Source organism: Manis pentadactyla, chromosome 3 (assembly GCF_030020395.1).
Source record: "Manis pentadactyla isolate mManPen7 chromosome 3, mManPen7.hap1, whole genome shotgun sequence".
NCBI lineage: Eukaryota > Metazoa > Chordata > Mammalia > Pholidota > Manidae > Manis > Manis pentadactyla.
In genome coordinates this window covers 2,792,003-2,815,466 of record NC_080021.1, presented here as the reverse complement: position 1 = coordinate 2,815,466, position 23,464 = coordinate 2,792,003, and the positions used below count along the sequence as shown (strand labels likewise).

At 45.6% G+C, this 23,464-nt stretch overlaps 1 protein-coding gene across 15 annotated transcripts in view; it reads left to right on the top strand.

Annotated features, from left to right (window-relative positions):
• The window catches only part of PTK2 (protein tyrosine kinase 2), a 294,240-nt gene that overhangs the window by 236,898 nt on the left and 33,878 nt on the right, over positions 1–23,464 (top strand). For 13 of the 15 annotated variants that reach the window (XM_057497658.1, XM_057497652.1, XM_057497654.1 and 10 more), the window contains 3 exons: positions 2,367–2,456; positions 5,259–5,463; positions 18,657–18,768. In XM_057497658.1, the coding sequence (XP_057353641.1) occupies positions 2,367–2,456; positions 5,259–5,463; positions 18,657–18,768 (407 nt within the window). Of the gene's footprint in view, positions 1–2,366; positions 2,457–5,258; positions 5,464–17,528; positions 18,104–18,656; positions 18,769–23,464 lie in introns of those variants that run through there. The other 2 variants (XM_057497663.1, XM_057497662.1) reach the window with 2 other exon arrangements.

Genomic DNA, 23,464 nt, shown 5'->3' with positions numbered 1-23,464 from the left:
TTTTTCTCAGTTTGATTTTCATATTACAGCAAAATGGGCCTGAATTTCTACGTATAAAACTAGTCTCTTTGGTTTTATACTACAGCTTGTGACTGTTCTCTTCCCATAGGCTTTCTGTATACTACAGCCTAATCCTTTATTATGTGAAAAGGAAGTTCTTGGTTATTTTTTCATTTTAGTTATTTGTTCATTTAACTTAAAAATAACCTAATCAGCTTCCTGCTGTTCTAAAATGCATTTCATATCCACCTCAAATCCTAGCTAGTCCAAGTCCTAGAACTCCAGTGAAGAGCTAACCCCAGCCAGTACACCACCAAGGCGCCGCACCCTTTAGCACTTAAAACGGGCAGTTGACATGCAGTAGCCAAGATTCAGAAGCAACCCAAATGCCCATGAAAAGAATAATGGATAAAGAAGAGGTGGTATATATACACATGGAATATTACTCAGCCATCAAAAAGAAGGACCTCTTGCCATTTGCGACAACATGGGTGGACCTAGAGCATATCATGCTAAGTGAAGTAAGCCAGGCAGAGAAAGACAAATACCATATGATTTCACTTACATGTGGAATCTAAAAAGACAGAACAAACAAAAAGGAAATAGACCCATAAATATTAACAGACTGTTGATTACCATAGGGAGGGGGTGGGGAAATGGGTAAAATAGGTAAAGGGGATAAAGAGGTATAAATTTCAAATTAAAAAATAAATTAGTCATAGGAATGAGAGTACAGCATAAAGAATAGAACCAATAATGCTGTAATACCTGGTGTGGTAACAGGGTAACTACACTTACTGTGGCGAGCTCTAGTAATGAGTATAACTATCATGTCACTATGTTGTTCTGTGTGTTGGAAACCAATGTAAATTGTTAATCAACTTTATTCCAACTATGAATAAAATAGGCAGTTGACAAATTCACATATATATTGTTATCTCAGAAAGATAGTAAATATAGATTCCATTAGGTTTCAGAAAACCAACCCCTAAAAGTTAGGGATTCTTCAATTCAAAACAGTGTATGGAGTAGTTTGTTTTGAACGAAACAAACAGGATTTGATCTCAGTTGTTATGAAGGTACTTGAAATTAAATAGAAAAAAATAAATGAACTACTCTCCTGATTAAAGTTTTCTGACGCACTCATGGCTTACAGAAGAAAGTCCAGACCCTTGCTGCCACTGGCAGGGCTCAGGTGCCCCTGACCCAGCCCATTTGCCCTGGGGACTCACTCCCTGCTCCTGTGTCCCTGCCCTACAGCTTCCCTGACACATCTCAGCATTGTTCTCTCTACTTCAGGGGCAAGTGGCATTTATTCACTATCTCCATACACCCTGTACCCTATATGAGTAGATTCCATTTCTTTTAGAATTTGAATTCCTTGAAGAAAGATACTCTGGGTTGTTCATCTTGTAACCCACAAATGAAGGAATGATTAGTGGAGTGGTGAACTGTTTTTCCTTTGTGACACAAAGGAAAGTTTTTAGGCCTCAAAAGAGGGACAATTTCAGGTTTTCGTAAGAAATATCCTTTTTCCTTCCATTGCTTGCTCGTGCTCTGCATATACTGATGAAGGTATAGTCAGCCCTCATTTTTGTGGATTCCGTATTTGCACTTTGGCCTATTCGGTAGAACCTGTAACTCCCCAAGTCTTGCGATGCTCTTATAAGCCATGGACATGACTGGGGCAGTGGAAAATCTGTGTCGGATTCAGCTGGAGGATAGGGACAGGGGGCAGTGCAGCAGCAGGCAGGCACCTCTGCCTCTGGGCCACATGGATGGGTTTAAATCCCAGCCCTGGCGCCTCTTACTGCAGTGGGCTCAGGCAAGTCACCTACACATGGTGAACCTCACTTTCAAGAAAGCAGAACCTACCAGGATTTAAGATTGTAATCTATGAGAGATGTGTGTGAGTGTACACATTTCTCCCTGGAGCAGTGACCCAGTGTTCAAGGAGTCTTTATGGAACTCAGGTACCATGAATGGGAATAAACTGTGTGTCGTTAGGAGGCCATTTCTAGAGCAAGCATTCCAACCAAAGATCAGGACCTGTTTGGGGAAATCGTGAAGCTCTGCACAGCAGCTGCAAGCTAGTGCTTCCGGCTGACGCGCTCCCGCTCCCTGCTCTGCCCCCACCGCTCCTCAGACAGAAGCGTGTCGGTGCTGTACTTGCCGTCCCTGTCTAACCGCTCATCACTTCCAAATGACCTCAGAACGTCGAGGAAACAAAAACAGCTCTGCCAGAGAAACAAAGTCCAAGCGTCCAATACTTAAAGCCTTTTATTTTAATACCAAAATGTCAGCTGCTCTGTTAGATTCTTCAGCAGATGACAAGGAAAATTCACTCTCTGAAATTAATCTTCTAGCTTCCAAAGGAAAACTGCCTATTAAATGGATGGCTCCAGAGTCCATCAATTTTCGTCGTTTTACCTCAGCTAGTGACGTGTGGATGTTTGGTGAGTATTTTGAAAAGTTTTGTGTTTGAGTGCATTTCATATATTCTACAAAATAAACTCAGCGTGATCTCTTTACAGAATATGTGGGTCAGTTTACCTCCCCTTGCCTGGCCATCTCCTTCATTAGACTTGCTCTTTGGTCCGCTGGACAGAGTCGAGGACGCTCGTGCGCCGGGTTCTGGGCTGTCCGCTGTGCGGGTCTGCAGCTCCTCTTCCTGTCCCTCCCATTCCCCCTCGCCGGCTCTTCCTCCCACACGGCGTCCATCTCGCCAGCCCCATCGCTCTCTCCTCTCCCTCTGCCATCTCAGTCGTTACTTTTTTGCATGACTTTAAACAGTTAACCTTCCGTCTGGCTCTCTGAGAGCCCCTCAAACTGAGTATCTAAAATTGTGCTTCATCTCTTTATTCTGGAATCTGACTTTCAAAAAGTTTGACCCTTTGTCTTCTGTGGCTCCTGCTTCTTTGATGCCTGCCCCACCCCTCTGCACCTGCCCCACGCCAGTCGCTGCTGTCCTCCGCCTGCTGCACTCCGTGTCCTTGCCGTGCTCCCACCTAGGGTGAGAGGGTGGCTTTCAGGCTACACTGTTCGCTTCAACTGCTGTATCCAAATTCTAAAATTACCCTTTTTAATATGGATGACATTCCTCTCCTGCCCCACTCTTCCTGCTGTCACTCCCTCTACCTGGAACAGTGTACCCTGTACTCTCTCTTCCACGTGAATGTCTGACCTCCTGAAGTGTCCCCCTCCATGAAGCCCGTGCACAGGTGCGTCAGCCCGGCATCACTTCCCTTCTCTGATCCCTGCACTTTCTCGCTCTGCCGTGACACTCACGTGGGACCTTGTGAACGAATAGTCTTGTGTGGGTGTTTTCTCTGCTAGATTTTAAATGCCTTCAGAGGAGATGCCCCATTAAGTTTATGTGCCTTTTTTCTGTAATATAAATACCTTTATGTGCAGCAAATATGTGCTCTTTCCTTCCTTCTGCTTACTTGCCGTTGATTTTTAATACTCATTTAGTGCCCTGACTGGTACTTAGTAAAGGAAGGAACTTCTCAGTAAAATAGGAAGTAGCGCGACATAACTGGAAAAGGCTCTGAGTCCAAATGACATGGCTTCAAACCCCAGGACCTCACTTACTCGCTGTGTGACCCTCAGCGCCAAGCCATCGATCCCCTCAAGGAAGTTCCATATTTCAAAGGTTCTAAGATGCCTGTTTTTTTCACATTTTCACATATCTGGGACTGCAGTGTGTCATAAGCCTGGCATCTTACAGTCGGTGTCAGTTGACAGCGTGTTTTATGGGGTCACCTTACTCTCATGTGGACTTTGTTTTGTTAATATTGGTGTTACTTTCTTGTCTGAATGAGTTTAAAAGAGCTCTTTAGTAAGAATAAAGTAATTCTAAGAGGTAACAAAGGATCATATCATAATTTAGTTTGCAGCATTTTCCTCGTTTTGGTCATATAAAATAATGGCGTATCTTATAATCAGTGGCATCTTAGATTTTACACATTATTGGAAGAAATGTAAGGTGAGAAGATTAAGAATAATATATGTAAATTTCAAGGAAGGGTGCCAGAGACATAGTAGGTCTCAAGAGAAGATGCCTGGGGTCATTATTAATAATGTTATAATTTCTGGTGAGAAGAGCAGGACTATGGCATTATTTCTGTCATGCACACTTTACTTTGAAATCAGGTGACTGTGGCTAATTTCAGAATCTAATTCACGTTAATGTGATAATATGCCTTGCCCCCTTTGAGGCACATACTGTGATAGGTACTGAAGAGACAAAATCAAGTCTAGTGCCTCTCCCCAAGGCTCTGCCTGCACGGTGCCCCTGTACAACGGGAGGGGGGAATGGGAGATGCAGGAAGGGTGTTATAGAGAAACTCACAAACGTACTTAAAAAGAGAGCTTGTGAAGGGGAAAAGAAAATGGCATTACATATAGAGAATTCTAACACAAGCTAAGGTACATTTGTGGCATGTTGAGGGTGCGGCAGGACCTCCAGAGCAGACAGAGTGCCAAGTGGTGGTCAGAAGCACCTAGGAGGGAACCATGCACCATCTGTGCTGGCCCACCTTCTCGGTCCTCTTGTCATTCTCCACTGCAGGTTTTGTGTGCTTGTTTATTTTAAAGTGTCATTCAGAAGAGACTGAGAAGCTTGTGATTTCCAGGGGCAGAGCAGGAGAAAGGTTTGTGAGGTTCATCGTGGAGTTTGTGGGCAGGATTGCTGCTACCCAGAGAAGCCCAAAACAGTGGATACAACAGAAAATAATGCCATTGGGCCCCCTCAGCAAGGATGAGCCAACTTCTTTAAGGGACATCTGTAAAGGAATCTGAGTATTCTAAAAGTGTAAGACTTAAATTTTAGGATTTTCTTTGTGAGGCCCTAGGTCAGTTGCTGTACTCATAAGCAGTTTGGACTGAAGTGGGTGGTGGTGGGGTCTAAAATTCATTCAGCTCTTTTTGTACTGGTTCATTAAGTCATGAGTTACCACTGTAGCTAGTGGGCCATTTTCTAATGTAGGATTTTTAGAGAAATACATTTCTTAGAAAAATTATGGTTTTTTTCTTGGTAATAATTCAGTGTTTCATTATTGGCATCATATAAGTAGTTTTTAAAATTAGTTTTGCTGTTTTTATTTTATAACAGTTAATCGAATGCTGCTTTATTTAGCAGATTTACCAAAATCGCACAGCTGGCGGCCTTGTGCCGGCTGTGTAGGGATTCCTGAGACATGGGGTCACCCTCTTCCTGCCGAGTTCACTGTGATGTTTTCATTCCCACTTCACAGGTGTATGTATGTGGGAGATACTGATGCATGGTGTGAAGCCTTTTCAAGGAGTGAAGAACAATGATGTGATCGGTCGAATTGAGAATGGGGAAAGATTACCAATGCCTCCAAATTGCCCTCCTACCCTCTACAGCCTTATGACGAAATGCTGGGCCTATGACCCCAGCAGGCGGCCCCGGTTCACTGAGCTCAAAGCTCAGCTCAGGTAGGAGTGGAGGGAGAGAGGGCCCGGGGCTGGGGCAGGCTTGTGCTGCTTCTCCTCCCTTGCAGAAATAGCGTTTCGAGGTCATTTATCAGTACATCTAAGGCTAACCTACTCCTGCGCAACATAAAGACGTGCAATTGATTTGTATTTATTTATATCTTACTAGAGTCTTAAGTAGACTATATTGTAACATCTTAATAAACTTCAAATTGTCATCAAATCTCTCTCCCCTAACTTCTAACTGACTTGGCATGGCTTACAAGGTAAAGATGCATCAGTGGCTTCATCCCTCCCTCCTCTCCAGCCGCTTCCCAGCCCCCCTTCATCTCCCTGGTGCTTCCACTCCAGCAACACCTGTCTGCCTATGATTCTCCCAGCCTGGCTCACTGCCGTTCCACCTGCCTTTTTCTTTCCCAGAAATGCTTTCCCCACTCTGCCAACTGATAAGCTCCCACTCAGCCTTCAGAATCCAGCTCAGATTTCACCTCCTTCAGGAAACTCCCCTAATCAACCCTACCCCCAAAGAGAGAGCCACTTCCCGGACACCTTTTCAACACTTCTGTTATTATAGTTAGAATATCCACACTGCCGCTCAGCTATCATTTTGTCCCAGGTACTGGCAGACCCAAACTTATAGTGGCTCCCAGTTCTCTGGATGGAACACACAGGGACTTGGTTTGCTGAGCCCCTCAGAAGGTCAGCCCAGAGGCAGCCCTGCCGAGTTTCTCGTCTGCTTATGTGCCCCCAGCCAGACCCAGAGCTTGGTGGGCCCTGCTGTGTCTGTCTTACTTCTGTGCAGAGCCTAGGATCAGGTACCTAGTAAGTGCTCAGTGAACAGTTGTTGTATTGAATTGGACTCAAGATATTGTAATATAATACATATGCATGGGGAGATTCATTTTATAACCAACCAACTGGCCAACGCCATGGGGTAATGTATGCTGTATTACCTGTTCTCATATTTTGGGGGTTTCCCTGCTTGTGAGGTTATTTTTTAATTTCCTGTATTGTAGTCTTTTTTCATAAAATTATCAGGTATCAGGATCTTAACAGACCCTCACTGCTCGTGTAGCCCAGGCTTGTACCCCAGGGCGGGACCCCCCTCAGCCACTCTAGCCTCACTTCACCCTCACGCAGCTCACCTGCTGGACAGGTTTCCCGACAAGGAAGAATCAGAGAGAGTGGGTACAGACATAAGAGACGCGTCCAGTTAACAGCTGTCTGCTAAGTGCCCACGTTGCTCTAACTAGGGATTCCACAGTGAACAAAGCACAGACCTGCCCCCAGAGTGGGAAGTCCTGTGGAGGGGGAGGCGTCGGCAGGTAGCCACCCTCCAGCGAGAGCACCTCTAGCGCGGGCTCTTCCAGGGCCCTGCTGCTCCCCCAGGGCTGGGCTCCACTTGCTAGAGCCGCACGGCAGCTCTGCTCTGCCTTTCAAATGAGAGGCCTCCAAGTATTCGTAGACAGCTGTCTTCAAGCTAAAAACCTCCAGGGTCTTAATTTTTACACGACCTAGTTATATGTGCTCTCACTGTTAGAGCAGGATTTTGAACAAGCTTAATTTCATGAATTTTTTTTGTTCCTCTTTTATCTTTCCTCAGAATTTGAGGTTCTGTTCTTGAAATTTCTCCCCTCTCTGATACCGCCACCCGCCCGCGCCCTGACAGCTCTCCCGCTCACCTGCTATTCCTCTGACGTTACTGTGAGTGTGGGCCACATTTCTGTTCCCAGCTGCCTCCTTGCCTCTGTTCCCCTTCTGGACTATCTGAACCTCTCACGTCTGTCTGTCTTGAGCTTCCATCCTGCGCTTTTCTCACGCGTCCCGAACCTGCGATCGGAATTGCCACTGGACATCATGTTCATCCTACAGCGAGTCTGTTATCTTCTCTCGGCCAGCTCTTGCCACTCACCATCCGTAGGCCTCAGTGGTACCATTATCTTCATCTTCATCTTGGGATCATCAGTAACTCTTTGCCCACCCCCCCAGCTGACCAGCTGGGGCACTCCCTCCCCTGCTCCTGCACCCTGACTCTTCCTGTCTGTTGGTCCTACTCGTTAGACAGGCTCCTGAAGCATCATTATGGGAGAAGAACACCCTTGTTCCAAACAACTTCTGGTGGGTTCCTGTTAGGCCCGTGTTTGGTAGAGGCTTCCAGAGTGGCACCGAAGACTCCTTGCACTATGGCCTGACAGTATCTTCCCGCCCGTCCCTCACACCAGGGCCAAACTAAGCCCACCTTCTGGCCGGAGTGCCTCCTTCCCCACTTGTTGGCATCCTTCCATCTTTCTGAGCTTCACCACGAGCTGGCCATCCATGGTTTCGCAGCTGGCTCTCCTCCACCCTTAGGTCCCAGAGCTCTCTGTCCCTGTAGTGCCCACCCTACGCTTCCCAGATGGCTGCGTGTGTGCCCCTGAGTCCCCAGAGCTGTGAGCACCACAGCGGCTGAGCCTGGTGTTGGTCCCTGGGGCAAGATGACCAAGACACTTCTCCTGCCCTCGAGGAGCTCACAGTCTAGTATGTCTCCTCCCTACTAGACTGAGGCTCCTTGAGGACAGGGGTCGTCATACTCAGCTCTGTGCGGCCGCACCTCCAGGCCAGGAGCCGGACCCAGCACGGGATCAGACAGCTGTGGAAGTCACTGCTTAGCTCTTATTATAAGTTCATGTGGAAGTTAGTTTAAGAACTGTTTCATTAAGGTCATTTAGCTCCAAAAATGACCCTAAATGAATTTTTATAACTAAATATAATTATTTATACACACACACACATATATACATATAAATGTAATGTACCCATACTATAATTTATGGGTATCTTCTTGTGCACATTTAACACAGGTCATTGAGTATTAATTTATTCTGTATTGCTCTGTTTTAGTCAGAAATAGAGTTTAACTTTGCATTCTGAACATGTGTAATATGACTACAAACTAGGCCAATAAAATTTAACCTTATAATGTAATAGCTTGTATGTAACAGTGCAACACAATAACTAGGTTAATTATCTAGTTTTTACAAAATTTTTATTACATCCAAGATTTTAACAAAGTAACACATTTTTAAATAGCCATTATCCCAGAGCAGTTAAGAATGTTTCCCAAAGCCCATTCTCCTTGTCTACCTTAAAAAAAAAACTGCAAATGGACTCAATTTACTGTGGGATTCTCCTCATCTTTGGGCTATGTATTTGTCTTTTACTGTATTATAAGTTGGGAAAAGTGGTTTTCAGGATGAATCTTGTTAGGCAGAGTCATATAATACTTGGATCATACTTTTGTCGGTTGATTTCTTTGACTCAGAGTCTGTCCTCCTTATATCCTGTTTTCTTATTCATAGATGTGAATTCTTTCAGAACTAGAAGGAGACTAACCTGTAGGTGGCGTTTCATCAAGTGTGAATAGTCCTCACTGGGAATACTTCACAGCAGTCTGTAATCAGAAGGCGCATAATGTGTACCCTGGCATTTTTGGACTGTAGGACTGCCAAGCTGTAAGAGTGCACTAAGTAGTTTCTGAGTGAAAAAATCATTTAATCCCTGGTTAATTCAGTTCTTTGGTAGATACTTTGCCAAGGAATTTACAATAAACAGCTTTAGTATTTTTGCTCTTTTAGAGTTTATGTTCAGAAATACTGTTTCCTAGCAGTACTCTGCTTGACTAAGGTATTTGTGCCACTATAAAAAAAGATTCAGTTTTATTTAAGCTTATGGAAATTTTTAAGTTTCTTAAATCCTTTTTTGACAAATAAGGGCACTAAACAAACAAACAAAAATGATCAGTTTAAAGTTTTGTGCCATAAATTTTGTTTTTTAACTATTGGTGCACAAGGATGTGACTGTATGAACATGCCAAGAAGCACAAACTCCCTGGCTTTTCGTAAGTTGGACCCACCCATGTAACCAGTATCCAGAAAGAGAAAACAGCACTGCCGTCACCCCAGAAGCCCCAGATGCCCCTTCCCAGTTGGCTCTGTGCCCTCCCAGGGTAACCACCAATGGTAGATGGCCTCTGCCTATTTCTGAGCTTTATGTAAGTGGTATCATTCAGTATGTACCTTTTCATCTATGGCTTACTTTGCTCAACATTCAATTTCAGATCATTCAGATTGTACAGGTAGTCATGCCGCATTCTCACTGCTGCACAGTGCTCATTTGTGATATGCCATAGTTTATGCTGGTGGAACTCTGGGTACTGCACAGTTTGGAGCTATCAGGACTGTTGCTGTGTGAGCATAATAAGCAAGTGCCTTTTGATGAGCACATGAACAAGAATTCCATTTGGGTGCATATCCAAGTGCCGGCGGGCACGCCCAGCGCAGTGTCAGCTGATGGAACAGCTTTCCAGAGCGGATGTGTGAATATGGTGCTGCCAGCAGGGAGTGAAAACTCCAGTTGCTCCAACCATAGTCTTTTTAAACCTTTGGAAATTACTTCTCATTTCTAAGCTCACCATTTTCACATATGAAAATTAGACAAAAGAATATAAGCGGTATGTAAACAACTCACCTGAACTTTTCTTTGCGAAAGCACACTTGCCTAGTACATATCACGTTGAAATGCAATCCCTGGTTTGGAGTTGATCTTCCATCACCACGCTTGTTAGGAAGACCTGAGAGCCAGTAGCATGTTTGTTGATAGCAAGTCTCCATGTTTTGCGGTTAACCTTGCTAGTTACAATTAAAAGCCACCGCTACTGAGCACTTCCTACTGCCAGGCATTGTGCCATGAGCTTTCACACATTTCCCCGGAATCCTCACAGTCTTTGGAAGGATAGATAGTGTTGTCATCATGAGTTTACAAATGACGAGGTTGGCAGCTGACCCGAGGTCACAAAGCTGGGATTCAGGGTGAGTGCACTTGAGCCCAGGGCTGGGCTGTGGGCCATCACAGTCTACACCTTGATCTGGTTAGAAGTCGCTCAGAGTTCCTATCTCATGATATGACTGGTGAGCAAGTTGTTAATATTGTGTAGTTAAAAAGGAAACAAGAAAAGAAAGAAAAGAAACCATACATTCCATTACAAGGAATTCCTGCAGCTGGATTTCTTAACATTTGTTTGAGCATCAACCCAAGAAAGTCCCCAAGAAGAATGGCAGCATTGCTGGCTTGTGCACAGATGTCCCTACCCACAGACCTTGAAGGGTGACACGTTCCAGTGGGGTAGCTTCAAAACATCTGTCTTATTCATTGTGTTTCATTGTCATACTTGAGTGTGTTGCCTTTTGTCTGTGGCCCTCTGGAATCCCAGATGAAATGGAGAACAGTTTGGGACATTTTCAGTGAGTCTGAGTCTCTCTAGGCGTGACTGAGGCAGTAGATAGGCTGTGCATGGAGGTTGTGTGGGCTGGAGCCTGTAGTCACCTGACATGGGCTCGTGCTGTGCGTGTGAGCCGTGGCCTCGTCTTCAGCTTGGGTCTTGTTGGAGAGCAGTGAATGGGGATGTAGTTTGTGTGTTATTTTAACTTGATAGTATCATGTTTGCTCAACTGGATCATACAAAGCTGGCCTTTAAGAGACCTGTTGGTCAGGACTCTAACCTAGCTTGGAGGGGCTGTAACCACAAATTTTTTTCTCACTGCATCTCAGTATCATATCCAAATGAAGTTATAAAGCATCTCAGGGCACAAACTGTACTTAGTTGATCTGTGAGGCTGCCATTCAAGCTAGCCGGCAATATCTTTAGAGTAAATTGGCGGGGGTGGGGGGCCTACATAAGCACAGGCACAGAACACACATCAGTTTGGAGACATGTAGCCTGGTGTTTAGAGTTATTCTGTGTTACAAAGATCAGAGCTCAGAAGGAAGCTTTAAAAGACTGTGTGGCCTTGGGTAAGTGGCTTAGCCTCCCTGTAAGAGTGGGATCACAAATACTACCTACATTCCAGTGTTCAGGATTAAATGAGATCATCTCAAACACTTCCAGTCATCGTGGCTCGTGGTAGGCACGCACCGTAATGGCTGCTTTAGGAGGAGGGGTGACGACACAGCTTTTCCTGCAGACCCAGAAGGACCTGGGGATCTTAGGGTAGAGGAAAGGTATCAGTCACATTGAAAAAAAAACAACAATTATTTGAATTTAAATGTGTTACCTATTATTATCCAGATACCAAAATACAGAGCACATCTTTTTGACATTTTATAAATGTTCTATGGAAACATGGAGCATGTTTAAAAATTTTTTTTATCTGTGAACAGCATCTTTGCAAGTTTTTAAAATCTTTTTTGGTTCTTCATTTATCTGAAAATGTGAACTCTGAGGTTAAAAGCTTTAGGTTTGATCAGTGACCCTGAGTCACTTGTGCTTCCTCACTGTGTTTTGTACAGTTGTGTTGTATTTGCTTCCAGAATTCCTTTCCGATGTGGTGTCTGCATCCCTCCCCGTCTTCGTCCCAGTGTTTTCCTTCTCGCTGCTGTCCTGTTGGATGTACACATGATCTAGGGGAGTGATCTCTTTCTCAGCTATCTCTGTGTATGTCTTAAAATGTCACTGCATCTGAACTTCAAGGGTTTGTTTTGTTTCTTTGGGGTCCTTAGCCTTTCCAGTAATAAAAAGTAAATAGTAAATCTAAATTTAATAGGAACTTAATGTAAAGTTTAAACTGTTTCCACTGAAAATTATGTCCACTGTTGCTTTTCTAAGGGTAATTCTTAACCTTCATTGGTTGCCACCCACACACAGATGTTCAGAGCTTTACCATGTGCATCTCTTTTATCATTACACCCCCAGAATTTGGTTTTGTGTGGTGTGGATAAACTAGCATTTCATAAAAGCCAGCCTTGTACACTTGCCTGGGTGGCTTTGTGGCCATTCTCACGCGCAGTGCCTTGTTTCACCTCACTGGAGTTCTTGAGGGTGAGTAACTAGTGCCTGTCACTTAAGGAGCCTGAGGTCAGTGTGGCCCTCTGGCTTGTCCAGGGCTGTGCAGCCAGCAGAGGGCCGACCCCCGATCCTGGCCCCTCTCCAGCTCGTCTGTTTACCGCGGTGTGGCCCCCTCCCTCGCTGTGTCCCCGTGCTCTGTTCACCACCCCTCACTTGTCTTACTTGTAAGGAGAGACCTCTGATTAGATGAAGCCCACATTTCAGTCGTGACCCATCTACTTACTGTTTATAGGCTGAACCCCACCCTTAGAACCCACCGTGAACCCCTCAGACTTAACGCAGTAGCTGCCCCTGGAACCTCCCTTCCGTTCTGTCTTTGCCATCATTTGGTTTTCTCTCTAGTTACGCTCGAGCCTCCTTCCCTGAATGTGCTGTCCAGGGGTATCATCCCTAGAGACCCAAGGAAGAGTAGAGCGGGCATCGTCCTCTCCGGGCAGGGAAGGACTGCTGGCCCCGGGGCTCCTCCTCCACTTCCGTCCACAGAGGGAAACGTAGCTGGATGGAGGGACGCCAGAAACAAATGGAGCAACACTGGCTGCACACCTGCTGCAGATCAGCACGTGCACCTATGGCCAAGGCGGGGGAGAAGCAGAGGCCGCTGGGTTCAGTTCGTTTGTTAGTTCTTGGCTAAGAGGGTCTCGGGCTTTGAAGCCCCAGCTGATCTACACCTTTTTCTCAACCCCCAAATTTTCATTTTAGCAATACTTTTACATTATATTTTTAGTGCCTGTTCTAGGGATTACAATATACAGTCTTTAAGTTTTCATAGTCTACTTAGAGTTAATGATTGTACTTTACTTAAAATGTAGAAACCTTGCAACCATGCAAAACATGGTCTGTTTACCAGCACCTCGGTCCTTTACGTTCTGGATGTCATACATACTGCATTCATGTATGTTAGTAACCTCGCAAAATAAGGTAATATTTTATATTTAAATAGTATTTTAAGGAAAGTGAGGGTAAAAAATATTTTAGGTTTAACCCAAACAGGGCTCTTCTTTCTTTCCTGAAGCTCTTTCTTTCCCTTGGTTCCCATCTGTGTGGAGAACTTAGCATGTCTTGTGGCCTAGGTCTGTGGGTGGTGAATTCCTCTACTTTTTTTCATCTGAACATGAACTGAACTTAAGCTCACTGGATATAGAATTCTGAATTGACAGCACTTTAAAGCTGTTCTTCCCCTGTCCTCTGACCTCTTGTTTTAATGAGAAGTTTCTGGCCTTTCAAATTATTTTTCGTCTGATGTAACATGTCATTTTTCTCCTGGCTGCTTCCACAATTTTCTCTTTATTTTTTGATTTCAGCACTTTAAATAGGATGTACTTGGGTGCAGCCTTCTTTGTATTCATTCAGCTTGAGGCTCACTGAACCTCTTGAATCTGTAAGTGTGTGTCTTTGGCCGTTACTTCCTCAGATACTTTTCTGCTCAATTTTGTCTTAGGAAACCCCACTTCCAGGCGTGCTAAGCCTTTTGAGAGTGTCCTTCCGATCACAGAGGCTCTGTTCTCTTTCTCTTTTTTCCTCAACCCTTTTTCTCTTAAATCCTTCAGATTGGATAATTTTTTATGATTTATCTTCAAGTACCCTGACTCTTCTGGCATCTGTGTCTTACTGATCGTCCTGTCCTATGGGGATTTTATTTCAGATATTATGTTTTTCATTATAGAATTTTCATTTGGCTCTTTTTTATAGTTTCTATTTCTCTGTTGACATTTCCTATCTTTTCACTAATTATGAACAAATTATCTTTCATGTCCTTGAATATAATAGCTTTTTAAAGTTTTTGTTTGCTAATTCTGCCTTCTGAGTCATATTTCGAGCTGGCCTCCTTTAGATTATTTTTTCCTCTTGAGAACGGGTCACATTTTCATGTTTACTTGTGTATTGAGTAATTTTAGAATATGTCCTGGACACTGTGACTGTTATGTTGCAGAAACTCTGAGTTAGACTGTATTCCTCTGAAGGGTAGTCAGCCGGCGGTCAGCCGGCCTGTTGGTTGTAGCAGGCATTTAACTTCCCTGGTCCCAAATTGCACACTCCGTCCATGCTGAGGGTCGTAGCTCCAGGCTTAACTCACTTCCGCCAGCCTGAGCTGGGTGTGTGGAGGCTGCCCTTCTGTGCATGTGGTTCTGGTCAGCTGGAGATTTAGGCAGAGTTGATAGGATTTGAGATACACCCTCCTTAGCACTCCCCTTGGGCCTCCCCCACACCCCACTTTCCTCAGTCGTCTGGTTCTTCAAACCAGTAAGACTGGGGCCTGCTCTCTGGCAAACGGCCATTAAAGAGTGGGGACCCCCCTGTGCTGTTCCCTCCCTCCAGGTCAGCCCCCCCCAGAACATGGCTGCTGTAGGTCACCCCTGTGCTACCACGGTGTTTCTTACGTCCATCGTCCATAGTTTCTTTCTGCAGGAGGGCTGGTCAAATAGTAGCTACTCCGACTTGCCAGAAAGAGAAAGAGATCACCAGTTTTAAAGTACGGTTTTAGTGGAAGTCACTTTTTGTATAATTTGGAGACGAGTAATGCCACAACTAAGCAAATCGTATTATTTCCTGCAGTTTGAGATACATAATAAGTCAAAAGACAAATGTGGTTGTGTTGTGTTGAAGAAACTAGATGTCCAGTCTGTGGCACCAGGTTACAAGAGAGGAAGAACAGAGGCGCCCCCTTTAACCCTGGTTGTGGCATCCAGACACCAGGTCAGACAGTTACACATGGACCATCCCCAGCACCATATCAAGTCACTAGACTTGTTTTCTGCAAAGATACCAGGGTTTTTTGTTGTTACTAAAATATCAATTCCATTCTTCTGTGGTGAGGCACTTTTGGGTAATTATGAGGGATCATGTTTCAAAAACTGGTATTCCCATGAACTTGCCAAAACAAGCCTATTCCCTCTGGGCTCCTCTTCCAGTTTCTTACTGCTCTTTCTCTGGGTATTTTCCAGATTAGCTTAAGAAGCTATGAACCCAGACTGATTTCATGTCCAAAGCAAATTTTATGATGTTATTGTAAAAGTATTATGTTCAGGTGGTCAAACTCCAATTGTTAAAGAAAAAGTTACTCAGAGTACTTCTCAAAAGAAGAAATGTTTTGTAGAGAATAGTAGTATAATCACTCTCAGGAAAGATACAGCAGAAATGAAGTAAATTAAAAAGAAACCCTCACTTCTGTCCTAGTAGTATTTAAGGCAGGTAAACATACAGAGCTAAGATATACTTTAAAGTTTTACTGGCTTTTTAAGATGCTTTCTCTACGTCCTGACAGTGGGCCAGACACACCGTAGTGTTCTCATTTCACGATGTGGAAGCGAGGCGGCGAAGGCAGGGCTGCCGCGGCCCAGAGCTCAGCGGAGGGGCTCAGAGCTGTTGCCCTTACTTCTGGGGCAGCTTGAACGGCTTGATTATCAGCCTCCCAAGACTGGTTGCCCTTTTCCACTTGAAAATTTGTCTGTGTTGGAGATTATTTTTGTACCTTAGCTCAGTACTGAAAACGAGGAATCAGACCACTTTCTTGCTTTCCATGAAATACCTCGGACATGAAATCACATTCTGTCACTCCAAAGCAGAAATGTCCTAAGGCTTCCCCTTCCCAGTGCATAGAGGCCAGGGGACCGAGTTCACAGGGTGCTGCGGACCACGAGATAACAGCGCAGAGCAACCCTCCGAGCTCACTTCTTTTCATGGCTTTTTCTGTTAAAAGTGAGGAGGTAGAAAACTAACATAAAATAAAGCACTCCTTCCCCCTCCTCACAGTTCTCTCCTGTGTGGGACTCGTGTACAAAGACATGATAATCACATACTCCAGTGTTTGTTAAGTGAAAAGTCTTAGCTTTTATTGTTCGTCTATTTGCAAGTTGCAGACTTAGGAACCACCCTCCCAGGAAAAACATGAGGGCTCCTTGCCAGCTCACGTCAGGCAGGCAGAGCTTTCAGATGGAATGTATTGCTACTAAAAATATTTGTAGTTTGGGAAAATATGTTTAAATTTGACCTCCTTGACACACTGCACATTCTAGCTCATTGCTCTGGGTTCTTCAGCAGCTGTTAAAAGAGAAGTTCAGAAATGTTTCTGTATGTAATCTTTATCCTTCTGCAGAACAGTCTTCCTGCTGTAAAAACAGGTACTTTATGAGTTAGTTATGTTCTTGACAAGTCATGGTTTCTCAGAAGCATCTTGACATGCTGTTTTTGGTATGAGAATGCAGTCCTGAGATTGGAAGGCCCTGGTTATCACCGCATTCCTTGAGGCACAAGAGTGGCTTGCTCAGTTGGAGACACTGCTGTGCCTACCGTGCGCAAACGCTCTACAGCTGGCAAGAGAAACCGCATCCAGGCTGACAGCCATGGGAAGCTTCCGGTTTAAATCCCCAAGAGCAGGCAGATAGCACACATGGGAAGTTTGTAATGAAGGGTTCAGACAGTGAATTCAGTAGGTCAGAGAATAGGGGAAAGTGAGTGGGTGGGTGGAAGAGTCAGGACGGACAGCCTGGCAGGGTCTCCTTGTGGCAAAGGATCTCACAGGACCCGTGGGGAGGTTTTTGTGGGGAATGGTCACTCTAAAATCAGGGTGGTCCATTTCATAATCAACCCGTGTGAGGTAAATTGCCTTAAGGGGACTCTTGGCCTTCTCATAGCTCCTTGTATTTCAATTATGTGAAGAACTTGGAAAAAAGGACAGACTCTTGTGATTTTTCTTGATTTTTATGGGCTTTTCAGTTTTAGAAATTCTGATTCAGGGTCTGCTATTTGCTATTTCTTTTGAAGGTCAGGTAATTGAGAACAGGGCACTGAACAACTCACCAGAGTTGGCTCCACTCTGAGGCCCCTGGTCTCAGCTGACTGCTCCCGGCGGCCCTCTCAGAGGAAGGGGCCCGTAGCCCTCCCCATGGAAGGCACAGGCCCCCTGTGATCCAGGACCTGTACTGACTGCAGGGGTGCGAGGATGGGTCGCCAGGGAGCAGCCCGCGGGAGCGAACCGCAAGCAAGCAGATGTTCCGGGTGCACTTTGACGAGGGCGTAGTGGTCTGACCTGGGCCCAGTTCCCAGCGGGGCTGACCAGCGTGCACCTGGCCAGTCTGGAGCGCGACCCTGAATCCTGAAGTATCATTAAAGTTGCATGTCGTTTCCTCACCCACGGTCACCAGCTGGAGGAAGAAGAAGACCAAAATCACACTTAGAGGCGGGGTGGAATCTTCTGACTAAAACTTTTCTCTGAAGTGCTGATATGACCATTGAGGAAAACATTCCCTTTCCTTTAGAAAAAAAAAGCCCTTCCATCTATAGTAATGGTTTGCTGACTCAGGGCACTTATGAGATGACTCCTGTCTGTCTGTCTCTTGATTGGAAGGTGATCGCGTGAGTTAGGTTGTGTGAGAACCAGCACGCGCCAGCCTCCAGTCAGGCAGGAATGTCTTCCCACATTAGAAGAGGTCTGGAGCGGCTGACCTCACCCTTTCATGAGTAATTCTGGGTGGGTATTTGCTGCACTCTCTTAGGAGGCTGGAAACTGAATGAGCTGCATTATTAGAACTCCGGAGCTGGAGGCATGTAGGAAAGAGCCGCTTGCCTCGGTGAGGACGAGGGTTCCCACTGGGCCCCAGGGACTCTGTGTGGAACAGGAAGTTATAGCAAGGGGGCCACTGGCTGCCTTCTGGGCCGCTGGTGTGATGGCAGACGGCCCGGACTAAAGCCGCATAGCAGGCCCCGAGGAGCGGCGGCCGCGGGAGTATGTGGGACGGCAGATAGACTCTGAGTGGACAGGCAGTGGTAAGTAGCGGGGTTACCAGCTCCGGTGTTGCCAGGGTAAAGCAACCAGGATTTTCAGAAGCACTGGTAAATACTGTTGCATATTTCCTGTGTACCTGGTAAGAGTAAAGTTACTGGTTAAGCTGAAAGTTAGTAGGAAGATCACAGTGAGCAGTCTATTGGTCCAGTTGGTAGTTTGTCACATGTGCTGATGTGGTCACAGCATGGGGGCCTGTGTTCATGTGAACACGTCTGTGCTTGGAACTCAGGGTGATTCTGTTCTGCTCAAAATTAACTTAGCACACAAGCATTCCATCTTGGCTCGCCTCTGGTTTTCCACAGCTTCTCCTTGTCTTAACCAGCTGTCTTCTTCTTACCAGTGGCTGGGCCGAGGATGGTCTGACCGTTAGGACCAAGCTAGAGTCATTTGTGAGAGGTTTAGAAACCTGGTCCTTACTCCCTGCTTTATTGGGACCATCTGTCAGCACCCGGCGCCCGTGGATAAGTATGGGTGGGGTCTGATGTGTGCGCACTCTGTTGTCAGCCCCCCTTGAACAATGTATTGTTTCTCTAGCACAATCCTGGAGGAAGAGAAGGCTCAGCAAGAAGAGCGGATGAGGATGGAGTCCAGAAGACAGGCCACAGTGTCCTGGGACTCCGGAGGGTCAGACGAAGCACCACCCAAGGTAGCAAAGGCCCCAGCCTGGCCCTGGCGCCCCTCCTCCCGACTTCTGGGGTCTGTGGCATAGGCAGCTGCTGTCTGGGGGAGGGGGACGGACCCAGTACCAGGTTACTCTGAGTGTGATCATCACAGCAGCAACTCTCATCTCTTCTTTGCCGCGCTGCCTAGTACCCACGTGTGCACGTGTTTTCCCAGTGTGCTTTTCAGCTATAGGCTGTTTTAAGCCATGAGCAATTGGATCAGACGTGATCTTGAAATGCTCTTCCTCTCCCCTCCTCCACATCGTCAGACTCGGGGAGGTTTTCCTTGTTGGTTCTCAGGGCCTTTGCTAAGGACAAGTCAAGATTCAAACATCGGATGGATTAAAACTAGACCATGAATGCCTTACTTTTTGCTTTCTTTTAAAATGAGTCTAACTCTACCTGCCCCTGTTCCTTTGGGTTTGGTCTGGTTTGGTTCTGAACCTTGTGCACATTTCCTGCCTTTTTCTTGTCTGGCTGCTGGCTGCGCTGTCGGTGTGGGAACTGGGGACACACGGCATTTGCTTCTTCCAATCCGCTGCCTCCTCTGCCCCGCCTGCCATTCCCTTTCCATCCTCCACCTCTGGGAGGCGGCCAGAGCGTCCCTACTAGCTGCTGGGCTGTGCCTGGGGGGTTGGGGCCCCCTGGGCCTCTAGACACTCTCCTGAGATCAGGAATTCTTTGTATACCTTTTGCCTTTGACGGGAAGATTGTTTCACAGACTTACTTACTTGCCTGAATAATCTACTTCAGATCATCTGAAATGCAAATAGATAGCAGGGTTTTTTGCAATTCCTAGTTAATCTGCTATTTAGTATTTGATTAGCTAAAAGTATATTAAGAAACTTTGACAATTCTTCTCTTTTCAAAAAATGTTCATTAATCTGTTAGCAGAAAGTACTGTTTAAATATCATACCACTTGTTTTATCGATGCCTGAAGGCTTCTGTTTTCCTGGCCAGTGTTTTAATCTGTGTAACGCTAAATATTATCGTGCATTTAAAGTGAATCCAGGTGCGTGACATGGTTCTCCAGAATTTCAGAGGTGAAGTGTTCCCTAGCCCAGCCTCCTCAGCAGGTAGAAAGCTGAGGCCCAGAGCAGGCGGCCCCGCCTTCTGCCGCTGGCTGTTCGCTTGAACAAGTTAGTGATGAAACCAGAAGATTTCTCTGTCTCTCTTAGTTTTAACAACATAACAACAAATCCTTAGTACCCACATAAAAACTGGGAAGCCCTCATCCCAGCATTTAATACCATCCACTTCATACAGACAAGTTTGCCTGTTCTTAACTCAGTAACAATTGCAGACTCATCCAGGACCAGGAAGGGGAGGCCCAGGTAATTCCTCAGGCCTAGAAGCCAAGGGGCTCTGTTGGCGTAGGCTCTGATGACTGGGAAGTGATGTGCCTATTCCCTGTCTCTGGTGTTGTGAAGGCCACATGAGGTAATACGTTGGCCACGCCTGATTTAGTCACAAAATGCAAGGCACCATACTTCTTTGCTGATGAACACCAAATAGTGGTGCACCCCTAAAACTTAGAGAGTTAAAGAAAGAACTTTTTCCATGTAAACATTCTTCTATAACTCAGTCTTTAGTATTTTTAATAATTTCCACTGGACTGGGTTGTGAAAGCTATAGTATTAGGTTCATGGACAAATGGTTAGGCTTTTTATGTTGTGGAATACAAAGGTGAGTTCTAAATTTTTAACTATCCTTACATCTCTTTTTCTGAGATGTTTTCAAAGTGCTGTCTTTGAAAGATTGTCTTTCAAAGACAGTCTCAGTAATAATCTTTGGAGAGAGCCAGCATGGCAGGCCTTTGCCCTGTAGGTGCCCATTAGATCAGTGGGGTGCCTCAAAGTACAATCCTTCCTTGGGCCTCTGGGGCCCCCAAGACCATTTCAGATTGCCGCGAATCAAAACCCATTCTGTAGAATGTGAAGACGTCAGATGCCTCGTGCACTGTGTTGCTCTTTGCGCTGATGTTGCCAGCATAACCGCGATAAAGCTGCTGTCACCTGGGCACAAGTCAGGCAGCGACCAACTGCCTCCTGTCACTGCGTTCTTCCCCAGCGCTCACACAGTGAGGAAAGGTGCAATTGCTTAAGGTGGATGAAAGTTGTCGTCAGTGAAGCAACGGAGAGTGTCCTGGGTGAGGAAACAGCACGTGTTAGCACTTCTGACTTACAGCAGGTACGCGTGTCCAGAGAAGGCACCCGCTGGATGGCACAGGCATGCTGGGCCAATGGCCATTTTCACGGCAGACCAGTGTGACATGAAGGACAACCAGCAGGCACACTGCAGTTGTTACCTTCTCAAGAAAGAAGCAAGACTTTCTCAGCAAGGAAAACAACTGATAGTATCTGTGCCAGTTGTAAAATTGGAGTTTTCAAGCAAAATTAAAATTCTGAAAAAGTTAAATCCATCACTGTGACCTTGACAGCTTCCTAATTCTTAGACCTTTCTGATGAGCTCAAGGTGATATTACAAATGCAATTTTTTTTTTCATATTATATATTGAAATGTCTCTACATTGGGCAGCTCTGCATAACCCAGTGGCCCGTATTTCCCAGATGATCAGTGCAGGATCTTACCAAACCTCACAGGGGTGAAGGTTCAGCCGCAGTGTAAGGTAGAGTAATGGTTTTGATGTGGCGGTACCACTGTGGGCTCAGGTTCCACATTGCAAGTCACCCTGAAGAAACTACCACTTGTTGAGTTTTGGTGTGGTATCAAAAAACAACATCCACGGTAGTGCCAAGAGACTATTAAAACACCCCTCCCTTTCCCGCTTGCACAGCTGTGTGAATCTGGGGTGTCCTTATAGACTGCACAAGGTGGCACATCACCCCAGCCTGAGTCCCGAAGCAGGTCGGGGATGCAGTGCTTCCATTCAGTCTGACTCCTCAGGAAGAGAGACAAACATGAAAGGTGCCACTTCTCTCACTGGCTTTTTGTTTTGTTTTGAAAAAATTGTTATTTTTTTTAACCTGTTCTAGTTTGTCATTTTGAAGTGTCTGTTTTAATTTCTAATAATGTTAATACTGGTAGATACATTCTACATAAACAAAAGCTCTTGGAGTCCTCAGTAACTTTTGAGAATGTAAAGGGGCCCTGAAAATAGAATGTCTGCAAGTGCTGCCTAGAACAGCGTTCCTGAGCCCCGATAAGACCCTGCACTCTGTTCACATAAGCAGTACCGTAACATGTCCCACGTACTGATCCTGAAATAAAGTACATAGGTAATAAAATAATTCACTAATTTCAGAATACTAATACTGCCAGGAGACTGCTAACTATGCAGGAGAAATAAAAGTGATTTTTAATAACACGCACGCACCTGTGTAGAACAGCAGGTATGAGGACACCAGGACGCACGGCGAGCCGGCCAGGTTCCTGAGCCTGTGCAGGGACGCACACGACCCACAGCCACAGCCACAGGCGTCGGATTGGGCTTGGTGGAATGGGGGAAGAGCTTGGTAACAAAGTAAAATTGGCCGTCAATATATACAGTATTGGCTATCCTGGGAAGTTTAGTTTCTGATGGACTGTGCATAATATCATTTGTGTTCGTGTAAAATGGAGTTGGTTCTGGGTTCAGCATTCAGATGTTGGCCATCGTTTTACGTGTGTAAGATAGACAGACATCTGGAGGTGGAGTAGGTCCTGCTTGGGCCCGGCACCTCCTTCCTGGGAGCCTCTGGTTCAGGGTTTATCAGCTTTCCCTTTGTCTCCGCCTCACTGGGAGAATTTCCCCAGAAATTTCCTCAGCAAGCTGGTCTTGCTTTGTTAAAAATCCCAGTTTCCAGTGTCGAGGAGGCCATGTAGTGACCCTGCTGAATCACAGTACTTACTAGCAGGCGACACCCTTGGGTACTGACATGGAAGCCATCCTCAGCATGTCATATGTTAGCTTATTCAGCCTCCGTGACAGCCCTGTCCCCACATCCTCGCTGCAGCCCTTGAGACATAGAGAGGGGACTTGCCCTGACAGTAAACACTGCTGTCTGGCACAGAGTCGGCCCTCGTGGAGCTCGTGTGTGCAGAGCCCAGAAGCACAGCTGTTCTCTGCGGCTGCTGGTGGCAAGTCTGCCTTCCGGTGTTCCTTGTACAGCAGCTTTGCCGACCACACAGGTTTCATCTTCTCATCTGTTTCTTTTATTCTGAAATAGAACCTTATGGGTGTTATCATTTGCCACCCATGTAAGTATTTGAGTCCTGGGGGGATGCTGTTTAGAGGTTTTGCCACTCTGATCATGTTGTACTTTCCTTTTTATTTAGTGAGTCAGAAGTATACTTGTCACAGAGCATCACAGCACAGCAAGTTTGGAGTCAGGCAGCTCTACCATTGCCTTCTCTGCAGCCTATTCATATTGCCTGACTTATCTGAGCCTCGGTTTTATCCTCTAGAAGATGGGGTGGTCATATTACTTGGTAGCATAGGTCTCAGATGATCAAATTCTATGTAAAGCAACTAGCTCAGTGCACACAGAGGACACACCGAATGCACACTGTCTGGGTTACTTCTGTGCCACTTCCATAGTTTAAGCCACAAGTCCCTCAGCTAGCTGTACACCTGACAGCTCTGCTTGCTGTCCTGATTCTTGGCTCTGCGTTCTTCTGCACTTGGACTCCAGGAAGCCTTTCCCGTACAACGATTACAGTGCATACACACGAACACA